The 12,541-nt window shown below is 36.8% G+C and overlaps 1 protein-coding gene across 13 annotated transcripts in view; it reads left to right on the plus strand.

Moving 5' to 3' along the window:
* Window positions 1-12,541, plus strand: part of LOC121868771 (src substrate cortactin-like) — a 98,421-nt gene that overhangs the window by 74,753 nt on the left and 11,127 nt on the right. For 12 of the 13 annotated variants that reach the window (XM_042369675.1, XM_042369667.1, XM_042369719.1 and 9 more), the window contains one exon: window positions 4,110-4,211. The exons of the other annotated variant lie outside the window; for it this stretch is intronic. In XM_042369675.1, the coding sequence (XP_042225609.1) occupies window positions 4,110-4,211 (102 nt within the window). The remainder of the gene's footprint in view (window positions 1-4,109; window positions 4,212-12,541) is intronic. 13 annotated transcript variants of the gene reach the window in all.

Genomic DNA, 12,541 nt, shown 5'->3' on the forward strand with positions numbered 1-12,541 from the left:
CAATTGTAGGTGAATTATGAAACTTTGAAAGCTGATAAGTAGGCTTAACAACATTGAATATTGGAGAGCAATGAAGTAATTTAGTGTACAGAAATTTACAGAAACTAATAATACAGTACTATATAATACTGTACAGTGAACCCTCACTTTACGCGGTTAATTCAACCCACGGCGGCCCTCGTAAAGTGAACAACATAACATATGGGATTAATTGAAATAGAGACCGGGCCGACCCCCAAACTCCACTTTTTCAGACGCAATACCTACGTTGTAGTAAAAATAACTTCTTAATTTTATGATGGTATGCACACACAATTAATAATTAAGAGAAATATCAATAATATTAGGTTTTTTAACACTTACATTAGTAGAAAAGATAGCTGGGCACACGGAGATGGGGGGTTGGTTCCGAGGCAGAGGGCAGATTATTGGCCCTCACCTGTATCACTTGTATCAATTGTATCACTATCCACCACAGAGGCTTGCAGGGCCTCTTTGTCAAACCCCTCAAAGTCCATATAAGTCCATATCTTCACTATCATTTTCACTATCACTGACTTGGGCCGGCTGTGGTGGGTGGCGGGTGAAGAACTCGGTAATGTTTTGATGACTGGGCGACCTTGTGCACACCCTGCTCGCGCCGCTCTCCGCGTAAAGGGGTACACACACCGCGGAAAGTGAGCATTCCGGTTTTGGCAGGGTACCGCGTAAACGTGGAAACGCGTAAAGTGGGACCGTGTAAAGCGAGGGTTGACTGTATAACCAAACTGAGACAAGTACTTTACTGCATAGTGGTTTATTACATGCCCTCCACTTTATGCAATTATCTGTTTTATGGAAGCCTATTGGTCCCAAACTATTTGGTTGACAAATATTTTACTGTATACAGTACTGTACAGTATATTATATTTATTTTTGTCACTAGTGCAATTTAAGTACAGTAATCCCTATCCTAAATTACTTTAAATGCTGTAGTACTGTATATGCAAAGCATATGCTCTTCTTAACTACAGGGTATTTGTATCAATAATACAGTTAGGGTACCGGTAATTAGTTATATGGTTTATTATTGTACAGTTGCCACAGGTATAGTGTTCCGTCCTTCAGTGGCCTTTCTAAACATGTGACCAACAGTATATTTTTTCCGGTAATATTTGTACTCAACATTTGTGTTAAGCGATATAATAGATGTAATATCTGTAAAGAAGGTTTGACTATGATTCCAACATTACCACATGTTCGGAAAGGCCACTGAGGGGTGGAACACCATACCTGTGGACAACTGTACGATAATAAACCATAAATACTAATTGCCGGTACCCTAACTGTATTATTGATACAAATAGTCAAGAAGGGCATTTGCTTTGAGTACTATACATTTCTACAGCATTTGTAGTGTCAACATTAAAAGGACAAAAATAATATGGTGATAGCATCTGGACACTTGCTACTGCCTGAGCCTGCTAGCCATTATTCCACTGTACTGAGCTAGCAATGGTGACAGGTTCTGTGCTTGCAATTTGTGTCTGATAACTTTCATTATCTATTATACCTCTGTGTCATGGGAACTACCCAAGGTCCATTGTACCCATGTCATAAATCACCAATAGCTGGCAAAGTAGTCAAGTTTGTCACATTCAGCACCTAAGGTATGTAAACTTAGGGGTCTTACTGTATATACATATGTATGTTTGTGAATTTGTAAATATAGATTCACACTGGTAAAGTAGTTTGAGTATAACTGAATTATTATGTATGTGCATCATTAATACTGTACAGTAGTTGCAAATGTGATATGTAGCAAGTATTAGTAAATTGAGTTAATCAGGGGTTAAGGGAATTAGATTAAGTGATGCTGTATTGTTGAAATGAAAGAATTTAAAAGTTTTCACCTATTAGTAATACTTAAAAAGTTTTGTAAGTTACATTAGAACTTTTTTCCTAAGCAGAATATGAGACCAAGGTTTTTCAAACTTGATACACTATTAATGTGCTTTGATCATAAAAATTATATGCTGTACAGGTATTTGAATGGTGATTCATCTTTTCACTTTCACATTACTCAGGTACACTCTTATGTTTTCAATTTATTTTTACTTGGACAGAACTGGTATTTGCTTGTTTACTCCCACACCATTGTATTTAAATAAATTTGTGCAGTGAAAAGGGTATCGAACTTTCATGTGCAGCATAATAGTACCTCACAAGTCCAGAAATTAGAAATTAAGAAGTCTTAAAAAAAATGCAACTTTTAAAAACAAATTATTTATGTGCAGACACTCGTCAGACCCAAAAGCCTACTACTACACCTTTGAACCCTGAACACTTTGTGGGGTTAATGGATCCATATATCTCAGTAAGAAAACTTAAATTTTCTCGTACTTTATTGCATTTCTTGCACTTGAAGTCTATTACCTCCTCTTTTCACAGTTCAAAGTTAAGTAAACATAACATACAGTGTGTGAGCTTGCATCACAACCTAATGTTTTTTCTCTGTAGTGCACTGAGGGTACAGTGAATCAAAACCACATAGATCACATTATGAGAACTTGCTCAGTCTCATGAGTTACCTCTCTGAATAAGCTCACAACTTTTACAGTTAAAGTACCAGTAAGTGCTTTTTTTTTTAAAAATCCCAAGTCAATCTGTGACTAAGTTTCTTGTAAGGATTTAACAAGTACAGTTTGTCTTCTGAAACAAAAATATAATTTTATATTATATAAAAATAAAAAAAGCAAAATGTCATTTGGTTTATATTATGAGCAAAATTTTGAATTTCTAACCAATCCAAATTTAAGCATACCACAAATCAGTCTTCAAAAATCAATTAGGATCTCTCCACCTTAGGGGAGGGATGCAGAGCCCTCCTTGTCTTTGAAAATTTCTGATTGATGTTGAAAGGCTGAATAAAGTGATCATAGAGCACTGAAAACCTTGGTTGTCAACCTCAGTTACAGGCTGTTACAAGTACAGGTATTAAAAATTTAGCAAGAGTATGAATTAAAGCAAAGAATGTTTGCACTGTGGACTTGGATAATAAAAAAATTTATATCCAAATATCATTCACCTTAATCTTCTAAAACTCAAATACCTGCAATAGAAACTGTGTGGTAAGTTGTAGCCCAAATATTACCAGCAATAAAAATAAGTGTATTCTCAACAATTATCTTTCTACAAAACAATTAACAGTATTGAAAGGAGACTATCCAGGATGCATAGTCTTGTTGTCAGTCTGGAGTCTTGGGGGGGGGGGAGAAGTATGAACTTATATTTGCAGTCAAAGAAGGTTCCAGAGGTAATGAGTCAGACTTGACCTTTTCTACTCATTGGATTCAGAGTCAATTTTTGGTTCTTGGAATACAATGATCTTAAATCATATGGGTGAGAAGTAATATTATTTGGCAGTTTCTTCTTAGTCAAACTTTCTTTGCTCACAGTGTACAGTGTAACCTGCCATTACACTATGTGTTCTTCCCTAACAATGTAGAGATGGCATATGGTGGGAATATTCTCACTGGTCACACTGATCCATAGATCATAAATTGTTCCTTATATATTCCGAATTTAATTTTATCCAGTACAGCACTAGTACGGTATTTAGTAAGAGATCTTTTGTACAGTGTTCATCAATTTCTAGTACAGTACTCCATTCATGACTACCAGATAACTTCTTGGTATGTACATACCTAGTAATTTTCATAATAGGCACACCCTTGGTTTCACATATTTTGCTTGAGAATTTTTGTTGTTGTTTTCAATCGGTTAAAAATTTCACTGTCCATTATAGAAGCTGTATAATTGGCTTTAACATAAATATTGTATGTATACAAAATTATGTATTTTATGACATAAATTCAACTTGCTTCATCTTATGGCAAGTCATATTAGTTAGTATTACTCTTTCTAAATTCTCTCCTCATTATCTAGATAAGTTACAGTGTTTTAGACGTTAGTTAACCCTGTAATTTATCAAGTAATTCACATTACTGTATAACATTAGCTGGAAGGAAAGTGGTTTGATTGATGTATAATTGTGTTTGAATATCCGGCCATGCTTGAATGCTATGTATGCCCATGCTGAGGCTGCTTGGACATTATATATGCGTTAGGCTGAGCGCGAGGCAGCTGAAGAAGCAGCGGCCAGGGCAGAGAAGGAGCGCTTGGAGGCGGAAGTACGCAGGCAAGAGCAGCTCCTTATGGGTGACCCACAGGTGATCCTCAGCAGCATTCATCTCACCTTATCATACTCTTTCATTCTTCATGTTCATTTCATTGTCATGGAATTGCATTATAAATGGCAACATTCCTCATGCCTGTAATTATTTTCATTCTTAGACCTTAAATATAAAAAAAAAAAAAAAATCTCAAATCAACTCTGTTTCAAGAGCATTTTAAATTCAGTATTCTTCCTAGTACCATTAAGAAAACTAACTTGGCAGTATCTTTCAACTACTGTAGTTTTCTCTTGAGTTTCATAATCCTTTTTTAAAAAACTACAGGCATTGAATACTACCTCAGCATTTCCTTAGTACTATATGGTTCTGTCTTGCTATGCTTTCCATGTTAGTTTTGGCTGATAATATTTAACATAGGTATAATTTTAACTTTACCTAACATTAAACAACAGGTGTGGTAGATTAGTTTTTCAGTTTATTAACGAATTTCTTCTAAGGGATAGAACAATTAAGCAGGGAAAAATAAGAAGCATCTCATTAGATGATTTTACTTTTGACACTTTTTCTAAAATTTTCATATGGCTTAACTGATGTACAGTATTTTTATTTTTTTTTATGATAAACATGAACCTGTACCTGTACCTGTATAGTATGTTGGATGGCCATGTGAGTGTGTGGTGATGTACAGTGGCCAAAGTGCTGAGAAGATTTTGCATGTGCCATCCTATTGTGAATGCTGCGACTGGCTAACAGAGTATAGAAGAAAAAAAATAATTATTTGCTAAAATTCTGTGTTTATTAGATGCCTGCCTATTGCTTTCATTGTAAGGAATAAAGATTTTTATTTGATATTAGTTTATGCTACTGCTATTTTAAATACATTTTTACATTTTTGTTTGTACAGTATATAATCCAGTTGCTTTTGTTGCATACATATACAAAACTTAATTTAAATTTTAAATCTACAGATTTGTATCCTATGATAATTATCTATCAATAAATATTTATTCAGTATTAAGTTTATAAAAACTTGGATTAATGTCTTTTTATTGACTTGACGCTAAATATAGTAAGTGCCTTGTGAGCAGTGATAAATCTGTTTCAACTTGATTTATCCTTGGCACTGAGACCCACTTGGTCTCTCATGCATTCTGAAATTCACAGTACGTACAGTATTCTTTAAAGTGTAGTCTACATATCTCCAATTTTAAATAATTCCCCTTCCTATTTCAATTCATTGTCTTTGCTCACCTTCTTACTTGTACTTCCCTGCAAAATTTCTCCTCAAATATTTGATGAGTTATGGTAATTATGGCTATAATGAACTAATTAGTGTACACTCAGAAAATTAATGTTCTCATTTTTTCTTTTCAATACAAACCATCGATGATTGAGTAACAAGGACCAATCAAATGGCTACTGAAATCTCCAGACCTCACTCTTCTCAACAATTTTCTCCTCTGGGGTCACCTAATGATTCTTGAATGATCATGGTAGACAACAGCTTTTAGGGGATCCCAGAAAAAAAAATTGTTAGGTGTGAGGACCGTAGACCTCAGTGGCCTCTTGATTGGCCCTCATTGTCGAAATTTTTTTAAATTTGTTATGATCACCTTACCTAAAAATAAAAAAAGAACATAAATTATCCTATGGAGTGCAACTTATGAGACAACCTGTACAAGACTACATATGTTAAACTCAATTGACTTTCATGTGATGTCTGCATCTATTTTGTGAGAATTGTATGTCTCAATGTTATTCAAGTTGAGGTACTATTGAATAAAATATTTCAACTGCAGACACTCCCGGGTTACGGATTTCCAACTTTTTGGATACTCTCCCGTAAGTCCTATTTAACATGAGCGCCAAATAAAGTACAGTAATTCCTGGGCTGAGTGGAAATATTTCCAACCATACCCCACCTGTGAGGTGTATGTTATTATGGTGATCTTTTAAGTCATAATTTTCAGTGGATATATGTAATTTTCTTCATTTTTTTATTTAATTACAGGCCATTGTTGTTCATAGGTCAAAAAGAGAATTACTGTACAGTACTGTACAAGGTGACTCTCCTTTCTATAGCTCATCTATAAGTCCTCTTCATAGGGATAGTAGAAGTGCTGAACGAGAGTGGCACGGGTGGTGAATAGACCGTATTAGATCAGAGTACTGTATGACTGCGCGTAAGGCTGTTTGTTCAGTGAGGGCAAGCAAAGTTGAATACTACAAAAGTCAAGTAGCCTCTTGTGGCAGTGATCGGAAAAAATTGTAGGCCACTTATGAATGGGCTGTTGGGCAAGAGGTTTGGAACCACTATGCTTTCTCCCGCTTCATATGCTTAGCTTGCCTCAGATTTTTCTTTGTTTTTTTTATGACAAAGATATCATGTATAAGAAATGACCTTGGTGGTGTTTCTTTTAATAAAGAATTTTCACTTGAACTTCAACTGAGTTGCACCATAGACCTTACTCTTTCATTATTTTGTTTTGTAGGGGTGAGCAGCATTCTGCTCTATATTATTATTATTATTATTATTTTTTTTTATGGGGTAGAGCCCACCTGGGCACAGGTCATCGACCCACAACTGGGCCTAGGGGCGAAAAATGAGAGTTAAAAGAAATTAAAAATAGAAAAGAAATGGATTATATTAATCACATCGTGAAGATGCCGGAAAACCAGCTTTTGAAGTGAGACAGATTGTACGAGTATGGAAACACAGAAGATGACAGAGCATTCCACAGTTTGGCTGTGTGAAGAATGAAGGATGTACTATAACGGGTTATTCTAGTGTGACCGACATCCACACAGAAACGGTGGGCACCGCGGGCAAGACGAGTGTTACGAGCCCACGGCCTTGCCGGCGGTACACAGGATGCCAAATCCACCGAACATTGCCTGTTAAAGTACCTGTAAAAGAGAGAGAGTGAAGCAACATTGCGGCGAAGAGAAAGGGAAGAAAGATTAAATTATCAACTAAAGGAGGAGAGTCTATAAGACAAAATGCCACCCTATCTAACAGTTGGACAGAAGAAGAGCCACCCCAGATATGAGAGCAGTACTCTAAGTTAGGACGAATGAATCCCTTAAAAACTTGAAGCAACTGCTCAGGAGTGAAGTAGCTACGGCATCTGTACAGCATTCCCAGCTTTCGGGAGGCAGCTTTAGCAATGTGGATGTGTGGCTTCCATTACATATTAGAGGAAATGGTGAGACCTAGCATATTTATTTTAGAACTTGGCAGAATGATTGCATCCTGAAATGTGATTGGTGGGAGATAATCGAATTTGGAAAGTGTAATTGGTAAATACTGAGTTTTATTACTATTGAATTTAACCAAGTTTCTACCTCCCCATTTGGAAATGGTGCACAGATCCACATTGATATATGAAATGATGTCAGCTCGAGAAACAGATCTAGTTTGAGAATTAGGGGGAAGGGAAAAATATGAAGAAGAGTGAAGAGTAGAATCATCAGCATACGAATGGACAGAATTCATCATAGTGTGATAAAAAGAAGGAAGAGAATAGGTGAAAGAACAGAACCCTGTGGGACACCACTATTGGTAGAGAAAGAGTGAGAGGTCGATCCCTCGACAACAACTGCCATAGATCGGTTCTCAAGGAAGCTAGAAATTAGAGAACAAGTGGGAGAGAGAAACCATAAGAGGGAAGTTTAGAAAGTAAAGACTTGTGCCATACCCTGTCAAATGCTTTGGAGATGTCGAGGGCCATAACGATAGTTCCCCATAATCCCTAAGAGAGGATGACCAAAGATGGGTGCAGTAGAAGAGCTGATCACCAGTAGATCTTGCCTGGCGAAAGCCTTCTGGTGATCCGACAAAAGAGAAAAGTGTTCAAGGTGACGGAGAAAATTTGAGTTTAAGATAGTTTCAAAAATTTTAGAGAGGGATGAAGTTAGGGCAATGGGGCAATAGTTAAAGGGATTAGAATGGTCACCCTTCTTTGGGATGGGCTGAACCAAGGCATACTTCCAAGAAGAAGGAAAAGTTTGGGTTTTGAGGCAAAGGCAAAAGAGGCGAGCAAGCACAGGGGCTAGAATTTCAGAACATGAGGGGGTATTCCGTCTGGTCCATGCGCCTTACTCACATCCAACCTGGATAACACACCAGCAACCCTACGAGTGGAGATTATAGGAAGGTGCATAGATTCAGTAGGAGGAGCAGGGGTAGGAGGGATGGAGTTGGAATCATCTAAGGTGGAGTTACAGGAGAATAAGGTGCCAAAGAGATTGGCTTTATCAGGGGAGAGTTGGCTATAGAGCTATCAGATCAGAAGAGAGGAGGAAAAGAGGGAGTGCAGAAGTTATTTACAGATGTTTTTAGTTAAGGACCAGAAGGATTTTCGAGAAGAAGAGCTAGACAGGACAACGATTCCTAGAAGTAATGAAAGAGGCGTGGGTAATAGGAGAAGGAGATAGTTTCATAACTTGCTATGCCGTATCTCTCTCTCTACATGCAAGAGAACAGGAGCGATCAAACAATGATTGTAAAGTGAAAGTTTTGGTAGAAGATGGGATAAATGCACTCCTACCACCCTGTATAATCCCAGCAATAATGTCAGCACATATCGAGACATCCCGAGTGGAAAAGGAACATTCATCCCAAGGAAAGTTGGAGAAGAATTCTCGCAAGGATTGCCAGTTTGCCCTCCGATAGTGCCATAGTTGGTGTTCAGAGGGGGTGGGGGAGGCGGTCGTGCCCTGTTTGATTTAATAGAAATAAGATTGTGAGCAGACTCTAAGGGGGCAGAAATTGAGTATGAATAGTGTGAGGGGTAGAGGTAAAACAAAGATCAAGAATGTTAGTAAGTTAATCGTGTCGATCAGGAACACGTGTAGGGTGTTTAATATTGTTCCAGATCATTAAGTAGGGAAAAAGAGAGTGCCTCAGCTCCACCTGGATCATCCCATGCTGAGTCAAGCCACTCTCTGTGATGTACATTGGAATCCCCTAGGTAGAGGATCTCTGTGTTGAGGTGTGTGGATAGCAACGACTCATGGCAAGAAGTGAGATAGTCAAAGAGTTCCAAATGGTTGGTAGAGTTGGGAGAACAGTGTAGGAAACAAAGAAACATAGTCATAGTTGGTAGAGATATTTTGAGCCAGATGACATCATAAAGAGAAGATTCAAGATCTGTGAGTTGAGCTATAGGTATACGTGTGTTGCAGTAGGTGCATACACCTCACTTAGAACGGAAAGAGGTATAAAGGTTGGAGCTGGAGACTTGAAAAGGTTTGGGTGAAGCTGCTTTGGTCAGTTGAAGTTCAGTTAGTAGTAAGAGGTCGGGGGAAGAGGTTAATAGATGGTGCTCCACAGAAGGTAATTGGATCTCAGGCCGCGAATGTTGGAGAAATGAAGTGTGAAAAAAGCCGATCATCCGGCAACCGCGGTGACGTAAGTTGAGGTCTCAGTAGTTTGATGATGAACAGGTCGACCCTGGGGTCCACAACCTTCCCAACCAGTGGGACCCATCCGAAAAGGCCCCGCTTTAATATTATTGTCAACTTATAACATGGGAGAATAAAAAAGTAAAAACAATAGAACAGATCAAGAGTGAGTTCAGTTATATATGTTGTGTTGTCAATAGTAAGAGAGACAATTGAGACCCTGCAATTGTGTGTAAATGTGGCAGAAAGACAGATTAGCAACCTGGGACTTGGTCACAATTTTTGTGATGCCATATGGTAGCAGGGTCTACCATTAGACAATACATTTTGCTTTCAATATCATCCCAGGCAGTAGTACCTCCCTGTTTGGTAGCTGCCTATTACCTACTACCATCTGATCCTATAAACGGGGGTGGATCCAGGAATATCATAAGGTGGGGGGGGTTCCATGAATTTGTGGATGGGGGGAACATGGCGAGCACAGCAAGTCCACCCAGCTTGGAAAAACCATTACAATACTTTAAGGTAGCTTAAAATAAAGAGAATATAATATAAAATTAAAATAAGAAAAGCATGGGTGTATGTGTGAAGGCAGTGAGCATAACTGATTGGCCACACTTCCTCCTGATGTGACGTCGTGGCATACACAGCGTAATGTGGCCACATGTCTATGAGTTGGCTGGTTGACTGCCTGGATGATTTGTGTTGCATCGCCCAGAGGATGGTTGGAGTGGGGAGGATTTTTTTTTTTTTTTTTTTAAATATCTGCTATTGTATTATGTGATATGCTATGTATCAATATTATTGTTTATCATAGTACAGGAATAAATATGGGAGCTCATCCCTTTTGCACATGGTATTCAAACATACGGTTGTAGCAGATTTTGCAGGAATTTTTATTTTTATTATTTCATTTTGATACCAGTTAGTTGAATCTGTGGTTCTCCTATACGAATATATTTTCTTAATTTCCAAGGCAAATTAATGAATTGTAATGATATTTCCACAACTTATGGTTTCTTATGTAAACAAACACTGTGGCAGTCAGTCAGTTTTTTATGCCAAAGAAAACACAGGAGCGCAGTTTTAATCAGTAAAAGTGGAGTAATGCCATGAAGCATTATCACCAAGCTGGTTTAGACAACAAATGATTGATGGCCAAATTCAGTTATGTTTAGTTCGGTTAAAACAGATGGAATTTAGAGATTTCTGAAGTTTGGAGGCACAGATAACACTGCCCAACAAAATTCAACTTTGAAAAAAAAAAAAAAATTATGGTCATTTTCACTAATTCGAACATGCTTATTACAAATCTGAACTCTATTTGATTCTATCACGTCAGATTTTCTTGTAGGGATGTACAGTATGCATATTTTTGTCAGCTATAATATGCCATTTGTATTATCATTTTCGAAGATTATGTTGTCCAGTAAACAAGTACAGTAGTAATTTACCGAAACTTTTGCTAACGATGCTGAATGATGATCATGGAGCTACGCGATGGTGGGGAGATGCGGTTAACAAAGCACCAAGCACAGCAGGACTGTAGTTTGCGGGTTGGCCGTGTGGCGGCACGTGTTGCATAGGGTTAAATATTGTTTCTTAATAAAATGTCAACGACTTGATGTAGAAAAATATAATTTGCATTGCTGGAATCCTTGCAAGACAGCGATTAATTTGAGTATAAACAACCCATAGTTTGCACTAGATATTATAAAAAAAATCCAACCAATTGATATTGATGGATATTGTTAAAAAAAAATTTTTTTATCGTATATAGCAAAATGGTCTTAATTCATGACCATCGTTAAAGCGGAATATCGCTGAACGAGACATTATTTATCGAGGTTTACCTGTCCAGTATATTGATAGCAGCTATTGGTGGTCAACAACACATATGACTATTGTTGTTTTCCCATAAATGGTGGGTGAAACACCAAAATCGATCCGATTTCCGAAATCTACTGTACACCCTTGAATACATATAAAAACAACCATCATGTGTTCGTTTACTTTTTTGGGGGGGTTGTATGGTGTAATCAATGCACTGCTGTATCTTTATGTACAGTATCGGCACCAAACCTAAGCAAAAGTGAAGGTACATTCATTAATTGCAAAATAAGAAATAAGTTTTTCTGTTGAGTCTCATTATAAGAATTATAATGAGCTTTGTTGACTTTGAGCATTTTAAATCTGTATTATAATGACACCTCATTCTTCTTACAGAAAATTACTTCAGGAAACTAAATGCTTTAGTTTGAAGTATTTACTGTACTGCACCTTATATTTATTGATGATTCCTTTGTAGAGGATGCACTTGTGTAAGAAAAGCTGTAATGGCTAAATAATCTCATACATTTCTCCTCCCCCTATATTTTATTTTATTTTTATAAAAAAACAAAAATAATTCTACACAAAATCATCATACTCGCTATGTGTTTTCTCATATTGTCACTTAACCATTAGTCAGTGTTCTTCGTTATGGTTAATGATCAGATGAACAACAGATTCAGTCTGGATCCTTGTTTCATCCCGAATTGCTATTTACAAGCAGCTGTTATTACGTTCTTTAGAATGTAGGAAGTAGCAAATGAAATCTTGCATATTGTCACTTTAAGCTTGGGCATGTTGTACAGAGATGTTTGGAAGTGGTCAGGCCATTATTCAGAAAGACTGTTTATGTTTATATTATGTACAGTACACACCTTTTTTTACTTCGTCTCAGCAGTCAAACCCAAATTTGCTATTCAGTAATGCCGAGTGTATTTTCACTGTACTGTACTGTAGTCACTTTTTTATTTAGAGTAACAAAAATGTCAAAGAATGTTAATTAAATATGTACCAGGGTATATATATATATATATATATATATATATATATATATATATATATATATATATATATATATATATATATATATATATATATATATATATATATATATATATATATATATATAT

Source organism: Homarus americanus, unplaced genomic scaffold (assembly GCF_018991925.1).
Source record: "Homarus americanus isolate GMGI-L3 unplaced genomic scaffold, GMGI_Hamer_2.0 scaffold32583, whole genome shotgun sequence".
In the NCBI taxonomy this organism is placed as follows: Eukaryota; Metazoa; Arthropoda; class Malacostraca; order Decapoda; family Nephropidae; genus Homarus; species Homarus americanus.